This window comes from Staurois parvus, unplaced genomic scaffold, assembly GCF_062004578.1.
Source record: "Staurois parvus isolate SC_StPar_1 unplaced genomic scaffold, SC_StPar_1.0 ptg000015l, whole genome shotgun sequence".
Classification (NCBI taxonomy): Eukaryota; Metazoa; Chordata; class Amphibia; order Anura; family Ranidae; genus Staurois; species Staurois parvus.
The window spans coordinates 1,327,228-1,348,712 of NW_028317811.1; the positions used below are offsets into that span (position 1 = coordinate 1,327,228).

The following is a 21,485-nucleotide window of genomic DNA, read 5'->3' on the forward strand; positions in this document are numbered from 1 at the left end:
AATGGTGAAATTTGGGTAGAATATGAGCTGTCTATCCAGTGCTTGTGTCTGCAGCTGTTGATATTGGCTAGTATATAACCTTGTAGTGTTGGAAACATTAGTAAGACTCTAGATCACTCATATCTAGGAGCCTTTTAAAAAAAAAAAAAAAGTTTTTTTTAATTGGGATCATTATTTACCCAGGCTTTCTGCTTTATGTATATATGCATGTATAGAAAGTAGCCCCCAGCACCATATGTCTAAAATACTCAGGTTAAAAATGAAGGCTTTTGCTGCAGACATTTGCAAATGCATGTTAAGCCACCCTGCTGTGCCAGGGCAGCTCTGTGAAGTGTGGTCCCTAACTTAACTATAGGGTATATAAAGTATAATAGTGTGTAAACTAAGAGCTGGCTAACCTGGAAGCAGTCCCTTCTTCCTTAAATGTTCACTTTAAATGTACAGCAACACGCCAGAAGGCCAGACATCGCATTTACAAGATAGCTTGAGACTTCGGGTGTATGTTCTGCACGTAATGCGTGATAAAAAAAATATGTATTTTTTTTTTTCATATTCGCTTGCAATGACGAAAAGATAACAAATTAGTTTAAGAAAAGACTTTCTTTGCTCTCTAGCTAATGAATTGCTGAACCCATTTTGTGAATTGGCCTAGTAGTAACAAGAATATAATATATATGTATATATCTTCAGTCATCAACATAGTCTCTCCTCATGATTGTTCCCAAAAAAAACTGGGGCTGTATTATTGGTTACAAGTGAATTGATGAGACTGTTGTAAAAAAAAAAAAAATATTTGGCTTGCTGCCAGAATGCTTCAGTTGGGTATTAGAGCCAGGAGCTCAAATTAATGTTTTCCAAGATTTGTTGTCTGTTAACATATTCCTTGCAGTAACACTAAACAAACTGCTGTCTTATGAATTCAAATAAATGCTTCTGATTTTTGGATTCTTATTGGTTTTTCTTCCCCTAGCCAGGGGACATAGTGAAGAAGCTTCGGGAAGCCAGAGCCACCAGCCCTGTGGCTACTTCTCAGCAAATCATTATGCAGAAAACTATCCCTTCATCCCCAGAGGTTATTTTTTATTTGTTTGAATTAGAAAAAAAATCCACCAATGTAAATATTAGTTGGTGCCTCATAGCATTAAGTAATTGAGACAGACTATATGAGGTACAAAAAGATGATTCAGATTACAAAACATATTTGAGACTTCTGTAAAAAGGGTGGCCATAAAGAGCCTTGTGTGGCACTTGGTTGAGAATCAAACCATTTATAGCTATTTTAGTTTTCCTGCCTGTTGGTAAATCTCTTTTTGACTGAACTAATCCTTGAGAAGACCAAAGGAAGAAACTGACCGCATGCGGGTTATCTTTTCTGGCAGACAAGTCACAAAATGTGTAATTGCAGGAAGAGCAGAGGTGTCTCCATTCTTGGGGGGGGGGGGGCATCTACCAGTCTATGGCCACCCTATAAAAGAAGTTGTGCCACACTGAAACAGTCCTATGTAAGTTGGGACTTATGACTACCAGTCATAATTATATTTTAGTTGTATGAAAACTGAACAAAAAAGTGTAAGTATTGTCCATAGCAGCCAACTGGACTCTTATTTTTATTTTTTTTAACTGTATCAGATGAATTCTAGGATTAATCAAATTGGTTGCCATGAAGGATACCCACACTATCTGTTCTTATGTTTTTATATATAAAGCTTGATATGTAGATTACCATTGGAAAGCCTAGATATACGCTATTCAATTATAGAACCTTACAATAAGGACAAAGAAAATGCTAATTTAGATTTTATATCTCACATATAGGGCACAGACGATTGGGTTATTATAGACAAAGTACCCACTAAAATTGTTGATGGTGAAACAAAAACCATGATCACTTACAAGGTGACAACTGTGAGCAGTGACAAACCAGTTGAAACTTTTAAGACTAGCACTATTGAAACCCAGAGCCTGGATGCCTTGCAAATGGAAATTAGAGCTCAAGAAGAAGAAAACAGGCAGAAAATGTACACATTAGGAAAATCCTATGACACGGTGTCTGGAAAAATTGTAACAATGACAAGTAAAGGTAAAGAAGGAGAAAAGTTATCACAGCCCTCAACTTTAGAAGTCGGACAGAAGCTGGAAAAGGACATTTCTGAAACTGTGAAAATAATTCCCGTGGCAGGAAAGTATGAAATTGTGGAAACAGTTAGCGACGATAGAGGTAGGAAAAGTCCTGAGGCCACAAACATTAAAAGGAGAATGTCAGAGACACTGACCCCCATTAAGGAGTCAGACTCCCAACTGGCTAGTCCACTAGAAGAGGTGCTGAAAAAAGTGCAAGAGGCAGACACCTGTATGAAGATGGCAGAAACTGTGATCACAGAGAAAAGGGCAGAATATCCAGATTATGGAGTCATTAAGACAGAGGGCCCTGCATGGAAGGATAAGAAGCTCTCAGAATGGCGATATACAAGAGATCAACCATTTACAATTGCTACTGCTCACTATGTCACCGAATCGTCTGCATCCAAAGTGGTGGTAACAAGTGGCAATGACCCCATTCTCATAATTAAAAGCATGAATTGCAGACATCCCTGCTTCACAGTTCCCTTCTGTTCACTTTCAGCTTAACTTTATGTTGGCAGCCAACTTTTATTTATCCGTTTTTTATTATGGGCACTGCAGCCTTAGCAGGCATTTCAAGGCTTTATAACCAAACATAAAAAAAAAATCATGACTGAAAATATATTAATGTAACTGCTTGCCATATCAATAAAAGTGTGCTTAAGCCAGCATTTTCCCAGATCTAACAGCTTCTTGGCTCTATTCAACAGGGTCTCACAAAAATGTTTGCATTTAAAAAAAGGCCATTCAACAGAGTTGTGGAAAAACTATTGGGCTTATGTAATCACATAGTGCAAACAGCAATAGTTTTCAGCATCTTATAGCCAGCTACTTAGAAACTCGCATTCTGCAGTTTGATTTGGGCAAGAAAGATGGTTTCTTATTTAAATGCCCTGGATTACTGCAAAATACTGCTCATTGTTATGCATTAGTGAACTGAAAAGAAGGTGACTTTCATGAATCTGACCATGCAGAACGTTTGGAGTTTTTTTTAAAGGTGAACTCCAGGCAGATATAGAACACACAAGTGAATGCAGCTCTATAACCATAAGTACATTAAATTTATTTACTAAATATGAGTAGTGTAGGTTCCTGAAGCTGCATTAAACCCAGAAGCAAAAAATTATTATATTGCTGCTTACCAATTCTTAGATGATGGCTGTATTAGTTTCCATTTTTAGACTTTCTATCTTCTATTTTTATCTGGTGATTTATATAGTGTTTTCAGGAGTTCAAGCTCTCTGGCAGGATGTATCGGTTTACATGGATGACTGAAAGGGCTGATTAAATGATCAGCTTTTTATGTATTCATTAAAAACCTTTATCCCAAAAGGAAAATACTGTTTGCTGTAACTGATTATAAAGTGTGAGCTGGAGTTTGATTTTAATTTGTTTGTGTGCTAATGCATTTAACTCTACACCCCTCCCCCCCCGACTGACAGTGCTGCTCTCTGCTGTGTTCTTGCTCTTTCCGCCAAAGTGGTGTCTCAATGATATGAGAGGTGTGTTACTGACCAGATCACCAGGTGAAAACAGAGAGGAAAAAAGCCAAAAAAAAGAAAACTGATGCAGCCACCACATCTAATAATTGATCAGCTGCAACATAATTGTTGATTCTGGGTTTAATACCGCTTTAACCTGGCATCAGCCTCTTACAGATAGCAGGGCTGGGGTGTGAGAGGAAGTAGCAGAACGAGCCAAATCACTTCGTGTGATTAGACCGAGCATGCTGTTGGGAGTAAACAGAAAAGTAACAGACAGATGACCTTATCACTGTGCTCCTTCTCATTTTACTCTCCAGTCACATGATGGGGAGGATGTAGAAGAAGTAGGTTAAATGATGCTGCCAATGAAATTAAAGGCATCATGTTGCAGAAATGAAATACTGCAGAAGAGAACTCTCGATTGAAAGTGATCATTGCAACGAAGGCTGCTTTTTTAAATGTTTTTCTTTTAATGAGCTATTTATTCTAATCTTGATATTTTTGGCAGGAGTTTTGCATTGAGTGGCATACTTTATTAGCCAACTCAAGTCATTAAAGGTACAAGAATGCTAGATGCCTCAGATCCGTTGTTCAGGGTTTTTCTAGGATTCTGAAAATGTTTCTGAAAACCACATACTTATACACAGGGTTAAAGGAGGAGTGATAAAATAAAACTATAAAACATAAACAAAGTTTTTTTTTTTAATATTTGTATTTCATTACTCTTATTTGTAACTGTGTGTAAATACAGTGCCTTGAAAAAGTATTCATACCCCTTGAAATTTTCCACAATTTTTCATGTTACAACCAAAAACGTAAATGTATTTTATTGGGATTTTATGTGATAGACCAACACAAAGTGGCACATAACTGTGAAGTGGAAGGAAAATAATAAATTGTATTAAAAATTTTTTAGAAATAAATACCTGAAAATTGTAGCGTGCATTTATATTCAGCCCCCCTTACTCTGATACCCCTAACTAAAATGTAGTGGAACCAATTGCCTACAGCTGTTCTGTGAACAGCTGTCCTTGTTAGAGAACATTAGTGAACAAACAGCATCATGAAGGCCAAGGAACACACATTAGACAGGTTAGGGATAAAGTTGTGGAGAGGTTTAAAGCAGGGTTAGGTTATGAAAAAAAAAATCCCAAGCTTTGAACATCTCATGGAACACTGTTCAATCCATCATCCGAAAATGGAAAGAGTATGGCACAACTGTAAACCTACCAAGAAATGGCCATTCATCTAAACTGACAGGCTGGGCAAGGAGAACATTAATCAGAAAAGCACCCAAGAGGCCCATGGTAACTCTGGAGGAGCTGCAGAGATCCACAGCTCAGGTGGGAGAATCTGTTCACAGGACAACTATTAGTTGTGCAAATCCTGCCTTTATGGAAGAATGGCAAGAAGAAAGCCATTGTTCAAAGAAAGTCATAAGAAGTCCCATTTTCAGTTTGCGAGAAGCCATGTGGGGGGACACAGCAAACGTGGAAGAATGTGCTCTGGTCAGATGAGACCAAAAATTTAACTTTTTGACCTAAAAGCAAAACGCTATGTGTGGCATAAAAGTAACACTGCACATCACCCTGAACACACCATCCTCACCGTGAAACGTGGTGGCAGCATTATGTTGTGGGGATGCTTTTCTTCAGCAGGGACAGGGAAGCTGGCCAGAGTTGATGGGAAGATTGATGGAGCCAAATACAGGGCAGCCTTAGATGAAAACCTATTAGAGTCTGTAAAAGACTTGAAACTGGGGTGGAGGTTCAGCTTTCAGCAGGACAAAGACCCTAAACATACAGCCAAAGCTACAATAGAATAGTTTAGATCAGGGGTCTTCAAACTATGGCCGTCCGGCTGTTGAATTACTACAAGTCCCATCATGCCTCTGCTTCTGGGAGTCTTGCCTGTGGCTATCAGAGTCTTGCAAGGCCTCATGGGACTTGCAGTAACTCAACACCTAGAGGGCCATAGTTTGGAGGCCCCTGGTTTAGATCAAAGTATATTCATGTGTTGGAATGGCCCAGTCCAGATCTAAATCCAATTGAGAATCTGTGGCAAGACTTGAAAATTGCTGTTTACAGAAGCTCTCCATCCAATTTGACAGAGCTTGAGCTATTTTGCAAAGACGAATGGGCAAAAATTTCAATCTCTAGATGTGCAAAGCTGGTAGAGACATACCCAAAAAGACTTTCAGCTGTAATTGCAGTGAAAGGTGCTTCTACAAAGTATTGACTCATGAGGGCTGAATAGAAATGCACGCCACACTTTTCAGATATTTATTTGTAAAAATTGTGGACACCATTTATCATTTTCCTTCCACTTCACAATTATGTGACACTTTGTGTTGGTTTATCACATAAAATCCCAATAAAATACATTTATGTTTTTGGTTGTAATATGACAAACTGTGGAAAATTTCAAGGGGTATGAATACTTTTTCAAGGTACTGTATGTAGGTTTTAGAACCATTATAGAAATGATACAAGTCTGGAAAAGTGATCTAAGGCATCCTAAAAGCTTACATCTCTAAAAATGTAGCCAATAATGGGTATCGCTTAAACGCCAAACTGCCTGCAATAATTGATGACTAACATAGTTCAATATTCTAATACTCCTATTACTCTAAACCTGCTAAGCTCCTGAAAGCTGACTTCTTCTCACTGGCTAATGTGGGTTCATATGCTGTCTTGCACTTTATATTGTAGGGCAGAAAGATTTACATGTGTTCTCCCATTCTGCAAGACGCTGCACGCTAAGCATCTTCTTTCCTGCATGGAAAGAAAATGATATTGTAGAATGTGACAAAGTGCCATAACTCTATAGTATAGCAGTGTGCCATCACATACCTCATATAATCCAAGAAGCAGCAGGATTCTTTTTAGAATGCCTTGATAGTTTCTGTGGTGTCTAAAAGGATTGGGGTACATGAAGTTCCCTTGAAAACCACAGTTGGTAAAATTCTGTTTATCATTAATTGGTTTGGGCGTGTGAGTTGCCAGGTTTAAAGAGATGGGGCTTGTTAATTCACAATAAATGGCAAGCCGTTTATGCTTGAGAAAAATAACACTTCTATCCATAATGATTTGTAGCAGTTGGAGAAGAAGCACTTGTGAAATTGTATAGTTATGTTGTCTATACTCCGTAAGATAAAATAGACTTTCCAAACCATTTTTGTGGATAATACTTGAATTTTATAGATATCAGTACTAAAATTTGATGTCATTTGTACCATATAAAGCTTCAAATTATTAAGGAGCACATTAACATTATTGAAGCTTTCTTTGACCTTCTCAATTAATTTTTGTTACTTTGGGCTGTTGAATAGGGCCTCTGCTTTCTTAAAAGCATTATAAATGTGTGCTAGTTTTATTTTCTTACTTTCTGCCATGTCCTTTAACCTTCATGGCTTCTTTCCCTGATATCCTATTGTGTGGTGCATTTATCGTATTAATATTTGTTCGTTTTCTGTTGTAATTTATCTCATGTCTGTCAGTTTTCTCTTTCCTCTTAGTTATTAAATCAAGACCTGACTCTCCAAAGCTGGCTACCAGGTCTTTCTTTCCCTAGCTTTTCAGTGGAGTTGGGGAGCTCTGTTACTTTTTTGTATTGTTTTATATTTATAATTTCACTCTCCAGCTTTCATCTCCCCATGGTAATCCAACCATGCCAAACTATACTGATAATCTTAATTCAGCAATAGTTGGAGAGATGGCTTTCGTAGAGGGCTCAGTAAATCTAAAACTCAAGTTGGCTTATTATCCAATGGAAAATGCCCACACCAATAGTGTCCTCACAGGCAGAACTTTAATCCGCAATCAGCTTCAGCTCATGGCCCTGCTCCCAGGACCACCCCACTAACCTGTTTCATCAGGAGGGTTTAATCATGATCCTCTATGATTAAGCCCATTGGGTGAAGCATGTTAGAGCAGTGGTCCTAGAGGCTGAACCATGCGCTGAAGCTTGTTGGCTGATTAGAGTTTTGCTTGTGAGGATATAAATGGTGTGCGGCTTTTTCTTTAGATTATACAGAGCTATGTGTTGAGGAATGATGGACGCCAAGCCAACACCATATTTCAGCATTTGGAAGAGCGCTTGGAGTGGTGCACTTTAATTTGACTCTACAAACTCAAGTTGGCTTATGTAAAAAATAAGATAGCTAATAAATAGCTTAGCTGTACATAAAGGTTCGAAATGCTTATTAGAGCTGAAGATTTTTGTAACAATATCAATACTGTGGCCAATAATATAAAACAGTAGGTCACACGCCTCTACACAACAAATGCTGAAGCAGGGTTAAACATCTAAAATTGTGTATGAATATAGGACCTTTTACATATATTTTTATGAATGTTTAATGAAGTCCCTGCCAGTAGTCCTGGAATTATTCATTTGCAGAGATTTGTCATTAAAGTAACAACACATTGTTTTGTAATTTTATTGTACGATAGTCCTCAGATCCAATCCCACAGCCTTCAAGTCCCTTCTCCATAGTACATAAACAAAAAGATATTACCTACGATCTGCACTACACATCGACTGCCTTCTTCCACCTGGCTTGCTCTCCAATTTGTTGCTCAGCTACCACTGTTGTTTTCCCTCCAGTGCTCATACACAACACTCACAAAGGGGCTCTTTGGGGTTCTCTGAGATTTCTCCGATCATGTGACTTTTTATAATAAACTGCGTGTTTGCTCTTCAATCTCTCATGCACATGCATATTTATAAATTGTATACAGAATCTACATTTGGAGCTTAAAGCATCACATCTCTGCAAAGGAAGGGTGCTTTAGTTTTATCCATTATCTTAAAGTGTCACTAAACCCAGGACCCTGCATACACTCTTTCTGGTCTCCCACAATTCACAGAATATGGAAATGCAATTATGTTAGTAAATATAACGGCTAAATACCTTTTCTCATCAGCAGTCAGAGCAGTCTTGTGGCTGCTATCAGTGTCCAGCTGAGCACTGATTATAGCTTGTAGAAGGAGTTTTATTTCTGCTGCAGGAGGATGCAGAACCCCCTGACCTCTGGACAGTGTTGATTGGCCCTGTGTTGATCAAATGCTTTTTCCCAAGGAAAAAAACAACCTTTCTAGCAATACACACCAAACTGAGCATATGCAGAGTGTCTCCATACAAAATGTTTTATCAGGAGATAAGAGGGGGGCACTGGAAGAAGGGGAGGATCAGAGAAGTCAGGATCAAACAGAATTTATACACAATGCAGAGGATTAACCCCTGAGGTTCAACAGTGAGTATATCAAGCATGCTTTACTGCATATACAGACTGATTTTACTCTTGTGGGTTTAGTAACACTTTAACTGAAAAATCTTCCATTCTGAACCTCTGAAGATTTTCTTTCCTTTTTTCTTCAAATAATTAAAGCCAATTTGTGTTTTAGGTTTAGTGGCCCTCTACTGTAAAATATGTTTCTCTTTTACTATAGCTAACCTGCCTCATACTTGTCTGTTATTCATTTTATGATTATCTGTCTGTCCCTCTGTTTCTTTTTTTGTATTCTCTGTCCTCTCAGTGACTTCTCATTTCTTTGTTTGTTTAGACCAAACAGTCTTCTGGTGACAAACTCATGGATGGTTCTGATATCTACAGTTTATTAGAATCTTCAAGAAAGCCATCTGAGTTTATAGGAGAGGTTACAACTACTTCACAAAACTGGGCTCAGGTGGCTGCTTGATTGGATGCGCTTACTAGCTCTGCTATAAAAGTTCTGATAGTATTACATGCATGATTTTATTTTTTTTGAGTGACAAAGAAAAGGGAGGGTGATGTGAAATGACATAGCTGTAACTGCAGTGACACAATGATCTACAATCACTGCTACACTTAAAACTATTTAGATAATGCTCTGAAAATATTCCACATAAAATGTTTCTTGAAATATATACAGAAGCTTGGAGGACAAAATTATATAGCATCTTGGCTATTTGTTGCATAGTAATGGAAATTCTATTGGTTTGAATTTTGCATTTAATGGAACGTAAAATGAGAAGCAATGGGGAAATAAATAAAATACTTATGTTTGACAAGGAAGCTTTAGTACTGCATTATTATAGTCTAGAAATAGGCTAGAAACATGTAAACATAAATAAATTCTCTTTCTCCCCAGCAGTTAATTTAGTGGTCCGCTGAATATACATAAAAAAGAAGGAAAATGTTTTAGATTAGTTTACAATTTTGCACTTCCTTGCCCTGGATCTTATGATTTATACTTTAATTTTTAAAAAGGCATATTCAAGTATTAAGGAGAAGTACAGCCAAAGCTTTTTTGGCTGTACTTCTCCTGTGGATCACAGGAGTGCAGTTCGTTCTGTACTCCTGAGACCCGTTTTCAGCTGATGGCAAACTGAAGTCCGCTGTTGGCTGATGGCACTCAGCCAGTCCAGGCTGGGGAAAGACACTGACTTTAAATTTGGGATCCACCCCAGAGTCTGGAGCTGCACTTGGCTCAGGCTGTCAGTGAAGCGCAGAGAGCCTGAGCCCCCCACAGCCCAGTGCTCCAGTGAGCGCAGGGGGGGCTGAACACACAGCGGTGACTGTCAGTCCCGCTCTCTGCTCAGAGGAGAACTTAGTGATTAGCGGTCATGTGATCGCTGAGTTCTCACCCTTCGAGCCGGCGGGGGCATCCACCTAGGGAAATATAAATAGAAAAAAAAAGCCCCACTTCTTTTTTAATATTTACTGTTTGTCTAGATACTTGCAGATAACTGCAAGGGCATATTTATAAACAAATGGGAATACATATTGCATATTGTCCTCTATCTTTCCTGAATCACTTTTTTTTTTTTTTTCTATCAGCATTTAAAGTTTTGGGATTCAGACTTTCAGACTCTCAAAGTTCCTTTTTTACAAAAGTAGTTGTTAAACATTTCTGGCACTAGTAAGACAAAGTGCCCAAGAAATGCAGTCGATCAGGGTGTGATTTGTGACTACACCCACGTGCTTGTGACTTTGGTCCTAGAGCTCTGTGTGTTCTTTATGCAACAGCGGTGATAACTAAGTACTGATTTATTCTAGCAGGCTGGTTCAAGGAAAAGAGTGCCATCGTAAAATAGCCTTAACTTCTATTGAGGGCTAACTTTGAGGAGTCATTCAAATTATGATGACATTATGGCTTCAGCATGGTACTGTGGGATATATATACACTTCGTATTATTCCTGGAGCATTTAGAAGTGATTCCATGCTCAGTAATGATGTGTTGATAGCTATCATTGGCAAGGAATAAAGTATGAAGCATGGTCTTTAAGTACCACCCAGCCTGGGTCCAGTTAAAATGTATCAAGACCCATGAACCAAAAGATCGGATGTATTGCAGTTTACAGTACTTAGATATGAAAGCTGTAGTTGTGTTTTTCAGGTTTTTTTTCTGTTTTGTCCTGGTGATCCTTCCAGTAACATACTTTCTATCCTAAGGTGACAATGGTCACTCGCTGTACTGTATCTATAGAGAAGCCTGGTTGTCTTTTAGGACGAAAGATGTGCTAAGATTACCGAACACCATCTCTTCTCCAAAACATGGGGGAGTTGTTCTATAGCACAAGACGTTTTTAGGTGCTTTTCTGCATATTACAAACTGATAAAACAAAATGCTTTTGATGGTAAATTCAACAGACCGAAAAGGACGAAATATGAGACGTTCATTGGTTAGGGTTTACATACACTTTAAGACCTATGCAGCCATTATAGTTACATCACTGGTCACGTGGTTATTAATTTTCTTGCTTTAGCCTAGGCCTGTATGCCAGACCGCTAGTTTTCATTTCTTTTTACTTTTGTCTTTATTATTATTTTATGTGAATAAAAATCTATACAAATCCCATTTTACTTTCTGAATATGCAAGTGATCTTTAGTTAACAGTGATCCAATTTCTTTTCAGAAAACTGAAACAAAAACCGAATGGGAAACAACTGACAGAGATGTAGGACAAGAGGATGCAGAGCAAAGAACGACAGAGAAGGTTGTGCAGGGGATAATCAGTTTGGAGGAGACGGGGAGTGTGCATGCAAGCTGGGATACTGCTCAACTGAGTGCAGAGCAGTTGGATGGTGCGGCTAAGGCAAATGCAGTCATTGCTTCTTGCTTGAAAGGGAGTGTGGAAACTGATAAAGAGGAAGATGGGGCTGTTGATGCTTCTGCTGCTAGTTATGCTCAAGAGGAGCAGCATGGCTCAGATATTCATGACACACAGCTATTGGATGGCAAGCCTCATGATGAGGTAACTGGCTAACATTGACTTTGTGCTTTTGTATTTTTTACATGCGCAGATGGTAATTCTTGCTTAATCTCACGCTTGTGCTATATAATTCCATGCTTTGGAACATTGTTTTTACTTTTGCCTGCTTCATATTGCTTTGTTATTTAGAGAGTGTGTTGTCCAGTAAGAATACACTATAATATATTAAACTCAAATGTGCCTTTTGAAATATAAAAAATAATGATCTACTATAATAGAAAAAAGTCTTTGTGATAAAATTTTAATTGAAATGCACTGTGGCACATTTCAAACATGGCTCTAATTTGACTGTTGAAGGTTCTGCTCTTAATGTGGGTTTTTTGTTTACAAGTTACATATAGTTACATAGGTAAGCCTAGTAAATACTATCAGGAAATTGTTCTAAAATTCCCGCTTTTGAAGCAATCATACGATAGTCTGATCATTAGTACACAACTTTCATCCAAAATTATTTGAAGGGACAAGCACAAAAAATGTTCTCATACAATACCAGATTGTACGATTTTCGTTTCAACAGTACAGTTTTTGCTCAAAAATACAATACAAATGCATTATATCACTTCCAAATTTTCTTTCTGTTGTACAAGAATTTTCATAACTTTAGTAACCTCCTCACTTTTGATATGAAACGAGCAAAAAAAACCCCCAAAAAAACAGACAATCATTCGTCCAATATTCTTATCGTGTGTACGGGGCTTTACATAGTCTGGCTGAAAAAAGACACAAATCCATCTAGTTCAAACATAAAAGGGAAGAAAAAAAATGTAAATCCTATAACCAAAGTTTGTTTATGAAAACACAAGAGTGGTATCTGTAATGTAAATCTAGATACCCACTACTATATTCAGAAATGTTGATTTGCCAGCAGCTTTTCAGTATAAAGCAAATTGTTTGTGCCCCTATCTTGTGACACCCAGAGAAATTAGATGCCTGTTTTTCTGATTTTGTAAGGATCAGGCTACATTATTCTCTTTGGTGTGGTAGATTGCCAAAGAGAACATCAGTAATCATCATCTCACCAAACAGTCTACCAAATTGGAATTCAACTGTTACTACTTACTGTTGACTACTTTTTTAGCTGACTTTAAAAAATAGAAACAAAAGTTGTTGAATCTTTAAGAATTTAATTTTATATTTTCGGGTCCCTTTTGTAATCAGAATTAATGAATAATTTTTATTTGAAAAAATAAAATACTTTTACAATTTTCTGCAATTGTTTGTGTTTTAAAGACATAATGCTATATTTTATGTTTACTAATCTAAAGAAAAATGGAATCTCTTTTTACTCAGTCACCCCTGGTGAAAACCGAGATCATCACTTTTGGCACTATCGCAGATGGGGAGAAGCCTGATATTTCCACTAAGGATGTACCTGTAATACATACAGAAACGAAAACCATTACCTATGAGTCATCAGAGGTAAAAGCAATCAAAAGGATGTTTGTTACTATTTTTGTTTTTTAGTTATTGCACTGGTTTCAGTCTACATTATTCTAATAATTAGTTTCCCTGTTTTCTAAATTTTCCTTAGTATAATTAGAAAAATCATAACGTAAGAGCATAGGGAATGCATTAAACATTTCTCCTGTTGCACACAAAAAGCATTCAACATTTTCCAACTACAGCTAGCTTGCCGTTCACTTATTCATGCTGAAAATGAAAGAACTAAAGAAAAAAAATTACATTTTCAGTTTGATATACTCTTTGGCACATTTGAGAAGGGCTACAGCACCAGCATGTTTTTGTAATAGGAAACATAAGCTAGAACAGTATTTGGAATTTTTTTTTTGCCATTTGTGTTCCACTGGTGAGATTTCCCGATTCACTGTCCAACAGCCACAACAGGAAGTAAAAGAAAATCCCTCCAAAGAGAGGGGAGTCACTGGGGTTGATATTAGTATAATATGCTGTAAACCTAACATATGTGCCTGCAGTCCAGAAAAGTTAAGATGCAAAGTTTTTAGTTTTTTTGTTTTTTTTTAACTTCCACCCGCTGCATGCTGGTTGCATCCAGCCAGTTGTCTGGGAAATTCTGTCCACCAGCAAAGGGCAGAAGCATGCAGGGACCTGACCTCTGCAGCTGTAGAGCACAGGAAAAAGTAAAGAACACTCCTCTCACCCTGATCCTGATATTCTTCCTAAATAGAAGCCAAAAAGAATAATATCTAGTGGTAGGATAAGGGGCACATTTGATGAATATGTGCAGCAAAACGCTTAGCCTCTGTCAGAGAAGATCATTTCACTACTCTTGGAAAAATTCAATTTTTTTTACTTTACTTTTTTTTTTCTTTTTTTAACTTCACACTAAAATTTTCACTTTTTTTAGTCGATGCTAGCATCTTAAACTGCATTTTTAAGCCAGTAGTAGGCAATAATAGAAGATGCACAATCCTGCATGTTTAAAGCCCAAAGCCAGAGTTAAATTTCAGAAGGTACATCACAATATGAGTAGAACAAAATAATCTGTTTGCATATTTTGCAAGTGTAACAGGAGAAGATCAGTAGTTTGTACTAATACATATTAATGCAATATTGGTTTAAAATATAACTAGAGGCAACATTTTTTTTTTAGTTTTGGATAGAGGGATTAGAATACCTGTCAATTTTTTATTGCTGCCTGTATATGATATGGTGCTGTATATGAAAAAGATTAAATTCTATATTTCAGGTCAAAGGAAGCTAAATCATTTTTTGGAGAGGAATGTTAAGTTAATTCAGATGAATTACCAAACAAGTGTGATGTTAAATGTAAATGCATACTGTATATACAGTATATATAAACATGTTTGCCTAATTTAAAATGTATTCCTTTCTAGAGCCAAATGTAAATATTATTTGAGGGAACCTAATACCAGATCCCTTTTTTAAGCTTGGTTCACACTACTGCGATCTGAAAGTCGCGCGACTTGAGTACTACTTTGAAGTGACTTTGAAGCAACTTTCAGGGAATTCCTGGGTAATCTTCATATATATTGATGTGATTTGGATCCGACATTACAGGACGATCCAACTTGGAGGCAACTTCCACTAAAGTCTATTGGCACAAGTCGGATAGAAATCACCTTAAAGTAGTACTGGAACCTTTTCTAAAGTTGGAGCGACTTCAGTAGTGCTAATTAAAACAGCTGTCATTGACTAACATGGGATTTCACATGTCATGCGACTTGGGGTCTCACAAGTCTGATCCCAAGTCACGGCACTGTGAGCCGAGCTATAGAGCTGCTTATGTCCTGGGCTCACTACTAGTGTTCTGGGTCTTTAACTATTTGGCAAACTGTTATGCATATACAAGTAATAAAAATATTAAGCCTCCGTTCACACAACGCATTTTTTCATGCAGTTTGACAGTTTCAAAATCACATGACAAATCCCACCCTATTTGTGCCTATGGAACCATTCAAATTGGTGCGACTCGATCTTGTACCGATTTTTTTCTGTACTATTTTTGGCAATTTTATGTGCGAGTTGCATTGACATCCGTGCATGAAGTGGCACATAAGTCGGCAAGTCGCACATGGAATCACACTGACCGGCGGCTTTGAAATAGCACATCTTCAGCTGAAGTAGCGCAATTTCAAAGCGGCATTTGGTGTGAACCAGGGCTAAAGGTGGTTGGTTAAGGAGAATATTATTGCAGTTGTTAATGAAATATGGATCTCTCTTCTACAGCTTTGATGAACTACAACATGTCTAAATAAAACTTCCATGCTGTATACATTACGAGATGCAGTTTTTTTTTACTGTTTGTTAAATGCTAAAAGCTATTTTTACTGTTAAGAAATGTCACCATTGGGTCGTTTTCAAAATACAATTCCATACTTTACATGTGGCATTCTCATTATATCAGTATATTTCATTTCATGGAATCTTTCTCACAGCAATCAGTGGTAAATCTGAAACCAGCAGACACTTTGGCCATACGCTTGTCTCACCCATTATGGTCAGTCAGACATTACTTAACACATTTAATGTACTCAGTGGTCCATCACAGGCTACACTGACTGCTAGGATAAACTGAATTCAGTAAAGATATAGAATCATATAATACACCAGATCTCTGCTAAGTACTCACTGCATCTAAACTGACCTCAAGATGCATCCCTAATGGCTCCTTTATGGTTTAAACAATCCTTATTAAAAAAATGTAAATATAACATCCTGCTACATTTTATTATAAAGGAATATTGACCAAGGACTTTGATTCTGTCTGATAAAACATAAATAGAGGTATTTGATTATCATGTTTTTGCAAAATTTACTGCCAATAAAATTTCAGGATATTACATAATGGTACTATGTTCATTACCAGGCCATTAGTCTAATATGGGGTTAAATTCAAAATATGAAGATAACTTGGCATAACTATAACTTTAGGGTTGAATTGACCAATTATGTTCTATCCAGTTTACATATGGTCACTATAACGGATAAAAGATATCATGACAGTTTTGATGACCAGTTTTTTGGGGGGTTTTTTGGCCATTACATGGTGGCAAATTTTCTAATAACCAGAGAACAGAAAAATGACTAGCATGGGCAGTGCACAATGTGAAGGGTGTGGTTTTTATTACTATACAAATGTTCCAGCACTCAGCCCTGCTATTCGGTAAAGAAGACCTACCAAGAGGTGACAGTTGCAGAGGAAACTATTTAGCAAGACTAAATGGTGAGGCAACAGAAGCCTACATTTGTACACGGACCTAGGGATTCAGTTAAAGATCACAATGGGAAGCTTACGGCAGTCTTTACAGATGGCTAAGGCTTCACAGGTGTCCAAAATATTAGCACAAAATGAGCTTTCCTGCCCTTTGCACTCACTTATTTGGTGGTATAAAGCACAGCTGGTCTAATGACAGGTTATTCTCTCATCTAGGATTACTTTACAGATTACACTTCATATTCAGAATATTTACTAAATGGTTTTGGACTTAGTGGCTTTCATTTCTCAACACTTGATTCCAGGTGAAAGAGAAAATGTTCAGAACTCTGAACTTAAAACTAAAATATTGGTCAATTTCTTCTTAAAAGTGAACCTAACCCAGCCTAACACATTTCTATGGTAATAACAGTGTGTTGTCTTCAATTTGACCCACTCCATTAGGAAAAGAACACTTTGTCGCTTAGCTTTATGTCTTGTCTTTTCTGATTTAGGAGTGTTTTGTGCCTTGTGGAGTTAGTCATGGTGGCAGGCTCAATATAGTGTTGAAGAGAGAAGACACCTTGTAGCGCAATCAGTCCCTATGTATAAGTCAAGCCCAGGCTGTATATACCACCAAGCCCTAACCCCATCAGCTGTCAAAATACAAGCAGAGGCTGTGGCATTTGACAGTTTTATAACCGTTGTTGAGGTCTAATGTACACCGTAGGTTTTTTGGTCCAAGGGATAAAAAGAGGCATCAGTTTGAACACTATCTCCTCTACTGGTGCCTGCACATTAGCACTGCTATCTGAGAAATGTTTTAGGCCAGATCCAGTTCACTGGGTTTTCATAAAATTCCTGACAGTTTGACATTATACATGGTTGTCACAGTAAACATATACAGTACACACATACATATGTTTGTGAGTTTTACAAGGTCTCTTTCATACTTATGTGTAATTATTATTTTTTTTTTTTGGTGTGACCCAACCATATATAACCATAAAATTCTCCAGTAAATAAATATCTCTTTATTAAATTGCAGTACTTGCATTACTTTGTTTTTAGATGGTGTCTCGCCCTGACACAGATCCTGGTGTTTTAATGAGCGCTCAGACAATAACTTCAGAATCTCATGGCACTACAACTACTACACACATTACCAAAGTAAGTCTTGATGGGGTGTATATGTATAGCTCTTCAAGGTTGCATATGCCTTGGCTGTAAATATTTTCTCCTCTTTTAAGTTCGTAGATTTTCTAGCATACTAGAATAGCACAAAACGTGGCACACAAGGCTGTGATTAAGGCTGTTTGCCAAAATGCATCAGACTTTTTTACTCATTACTATATAGAAATAAAGCACTTTATATGGATTTTGGAGTTGCAGGCTTTTTTCTACACTTCTACATGGCAGATATTCACTTCAGAAATAAGGCATGGGAGGTCATATTGTGTTTTTATTTTTTTACTTCTAATGCCCCATACACACTATCAGTTTTTTTTGTTTTGTTTTGTTTTTTTTTTTATCAACCCAGTAGGCTGAACTAAAAAAAAAAAAACTGACAGATCACTGTAGTAAAACAAGAGGTGTTAGTACAGTGATCTCCCCTGCTGTGCTATTGTGTTCCAATATTTGGCTCCTGTGTACCGGGCTTAACTGTAATGGTACTGAATACTTTGTCAATTTATTCCACATTCAGCTGTTATCAAAGCAAAGAAACATGGTCAGTGAGTTATATGTACATTATGTATACATTTCTTCACACACCCACACACACACACTGATTAAGTTAATTGACTAACTACATGTGCGTCATTTTACCATTTCTCACAATTACATTCATACTGGTTCACATATGACATGCTTCTGTCTCAAGGTCACGCCTCATTCTTTCATGCCACAAACATATTCATATGATATTTTTTGTAATGTACCATATTTATGATAAAGCTATGTGGACTGCTACAAATATGTTGCAACTTTCTGTTTATTCATCGGAAATCAATATGCGTCAATCACTTTGCATTAGAATCCTTTCAGGAAGTGGTGTTTCATTTAAAAAAGCATTTGCCTCTTGCTTACTTCTTTCTTAAAGTATCACTAAAGGCAAAACATTTTTCTTAGACTTGGATAGAGTGGAGGGGACTTAGAACACGTCAGTTTTATTGCTTTCTGTGTCCCAGTTAAGGAGATTCATCTTCTCTGTTTGTCCTGTTTATCGTTATCATTGAAAGTAAAAGAAAATTCCAAATTTTGGCTTGTCCCCAGAAAAGTAAAGGAGGGGAATCTTCCAAAGTTCTGGTGACCCTGGGGGAATTTGGGGGCATGTTAGTTGGGAGGCAAGGGATTTCCTCTAGTTTCTTGTTTGAATGAAGGGATATCTCCCCAATTGGACACAGAGAAACAGAGGGTTATAACCCCTGCCATCTATCCAGAATGAAAAAAAACGTTTTGCCTATAGCTCTACTTTAATTCAGCTGATTGACATTCAGTGGCAGATTTTCTAAGGGTGCAGGGGTTGCAGATACTTACAGGGATGTCTGGTTGAGTGGGGCCATTCTGCTGCACATATCTTTCAGTATACAGTGATCTTAGAATCCTGTAAGTTATCTCAGTTGCACCTTCAGTGGTATTTCTCATCCCTGGGTCTGCAGCCAAGCCTATATGCATTACCAGCTACATTTCTTTACTGTAGCAGCACATTCATTTTGGCAAAAGAAAAAAAAACTGAATAGGCACATACAAAACATTTGTATACATTTACTTTTACTGTGTCAGCTCAGAGTTTGTACCTTTTTCTGATCAAACACAGTGATTGTAATGAAAAAGTTATACATTTATACACCTATTTTGTTATTTAGTAATATTCTTATTACCGTATTTTCTATAAGCATAGGGCAGCTCTTTATGAAAAATGTTGTGGAAAAGCTGCCTCAATTATGCGGGATCTCAAAACTTTTGAAACAAAGGGCCAATTTACTGCCCTTCAAACTCTAGGGGGGCTGGACTGTGGTTAGTGGGAGTAAAAAAAAAAATACATCATTGGTGTCAGTAGGAGTAATAGTGCCCCATTATTGGTGTCAGTGGGAGAATTAGTTCTCCATCTCTGGTGTTGGCAGGAGGAAAAGTACCCCATTGTTGGTGTCAGTAGAAGGAATAGTGCTCTCTTTGGGGTCAGTGGAAGGAATAGTGCCTTGTATCAGTGGGAGGAATAGTTCCCAAATAGCCAGATAGAGGCAACAAAGGGCCACATGTGGCCTACGGGCCACAGTTTGGAGACCCCTGATGTAAAGAACTTTAAAAACCATTGCATTCTTTGGCCCCTATATCCCTGCATATTCAGAATCCTACAGCATGCACATCAAGAAATGGCAGATTTGTCCAGATTAATGGTTTTCCTGCCATGTAATCATTATCTGTTTACATATAATACCGAATTGTTTAGCACAGACAACTGTTTTGATTACAGTCTGGTGAATGTTATCTAAGGCTGGATCAAATTAGGCAAGAGCAATTTTGTGATCATTCATACTGGCAAGAATACCATTTTGATAGTTTAAGAAATAAAACTACTTTGATGGTTTTCAATTTTTTTTATCCTATTGAGTATTCAGAGATTATGTTTAAGTATAGGAGGCACTTTCAGTGTATAAAATAAGGGTTCTTCAAAGCTTTTCACCCAATTAACTATGTGGGCTTATCTCATTAAAACTGTTTTGGAATTTTAGTATGTAAGCCTAATAAATGCGGGCATTAAAAATGTTAGCAAAAGATCTAGGATTTATATCCACGATGGTCTATATTTAGCAAGATGTCCTTCAGTAATCACCTTTTTGCTGAAAAACAAAACTGACCTTAATTTATCTGAGGGCAAGATACAGTGACAAAAAAAGTAGCTAGGCCCTTGGTAATTATCTTGATTTCTGAATTAATTGCTTCTAAAATGTGGTCTAACAGATGCCATAATCATTTTCTGGGATCCCCTGTCGGCGCCCCTGACTCCCGAGTGCCCACCATAAGAAGACTTTTTTTCTACAGGGGTGCTTGTGTGGACTTGATTCCAAGCCAGTTTGATTGTGCCTATTCAGATGCACAGCTGGACTTGAACAACCCCCCCCACTCCCCCCCTAAACGCTCAATGCTCACAGGTTTTGACATATCAGCAGAAGCCAATGGCTCCTGTTGCTTTCAGCCAAGCCTGTGGGAGAGGGGAGAAGAGCTGCTGCAGGTGTGCACAGCACTGGATCAAGATAGGGCTCAAGTAAGCATTTAGGGGGCTTTGCAGGGGAGCTACTATTAAGAGAATGTGATGGGGGTAAAAAAAACAAAAAGCTTTTACTTTTACAACCACTTTAACCAAAGCTGAAAACATTTTACATTGTTGAATCCTTTCAGAACAAGTGGTAAAAAATCAAAGGCCTTGAAGGGAAAACGATATGTGCATGTTTGTCATAATATCCTAAAATATTTCAATTTAGTTCAATTTTTATTTATATTCTATTCAATGAGATAAGATTAGAGGTGTGAGCAGAATTTGCTTACAATGTATGCACTTCTCCCTAGGAGTGGGCTTCTTGCAAAGAACATATACAGTAACAAGATTATGGCATATGCTGCTGGTAGAAGTGAAAAAGAAAAAACAACTAATGGTCCATTCAAGCCAGAGTGGTCTGCTGTGTTTAACACACACACATTATGCTTCTCATTAATGTGCATTATGCACCACAAGCACCAAAAGTTGACTTGCTGGTACAGTGCATGGTAATGCAATACATTGATGTGCATTGCAGGTGTTGCCATTAACAATGAATGGCACCGAACTACAGGTGAAACTCGAAAAATTAGAATATCGTGCAAAAGTTAATTTATTTCAGTAATGCAACTTAAAAGACGAGACTAATATATGAGATAGACTCATTACATGCAAAGCAAGATAGTTCAAGCCGTGATTTGTCATAATTGTGATGATTATGGCTT

The 21,485-nt window shown here is 37.5% G+C and overlaps 1 protein-coding gene across 22 annotated transcripts in view; it reads left to right on the forward strand.

Moving 5' to 3' along the window:
- EPB41L3 (erythrocyte membrane protein band 4.1 like 3) overlaps nt 1–21,485 on the forward strand; it is a 240,023-nt gene that overhangs the window by 202,973 nt on the left and 15,565 nt on the right. For 15 of the 22 annotated variants that reach the window (XM_089678074.1, XM_089677934.1, XM_089677919.1 and 12 more), the window contains 6 exons: nt 971–1,072; nt 1,816–2,535; nt 9,174–9,296; nt 11,510–11,848; nt 13,157–13,285; nt 17,574–17,672. In XM_089678074.1, coding sequence (XP_089534200.1) covers nt 971–1,072; nt 1,816–2,535; nt 9,174–9,296; nt 11,510–11,848; nt 13,157–13,285; nt 17,574–17,672 — 1,512 coding nt within the window. The remainder of the gene's footprint in view (nt 1–970; nt 1,073–1,815; nt 2,536–9,173; nt 9,297–11,509; nt 11,849–13,156; nt 13,286–17,573; nt 17,673–21,485) is intronic. The other 7 variants (XM_089677963.1, XM_089677977.1, XM_089677983.1 and 4 more) reach the window with 6 other exon arrangements.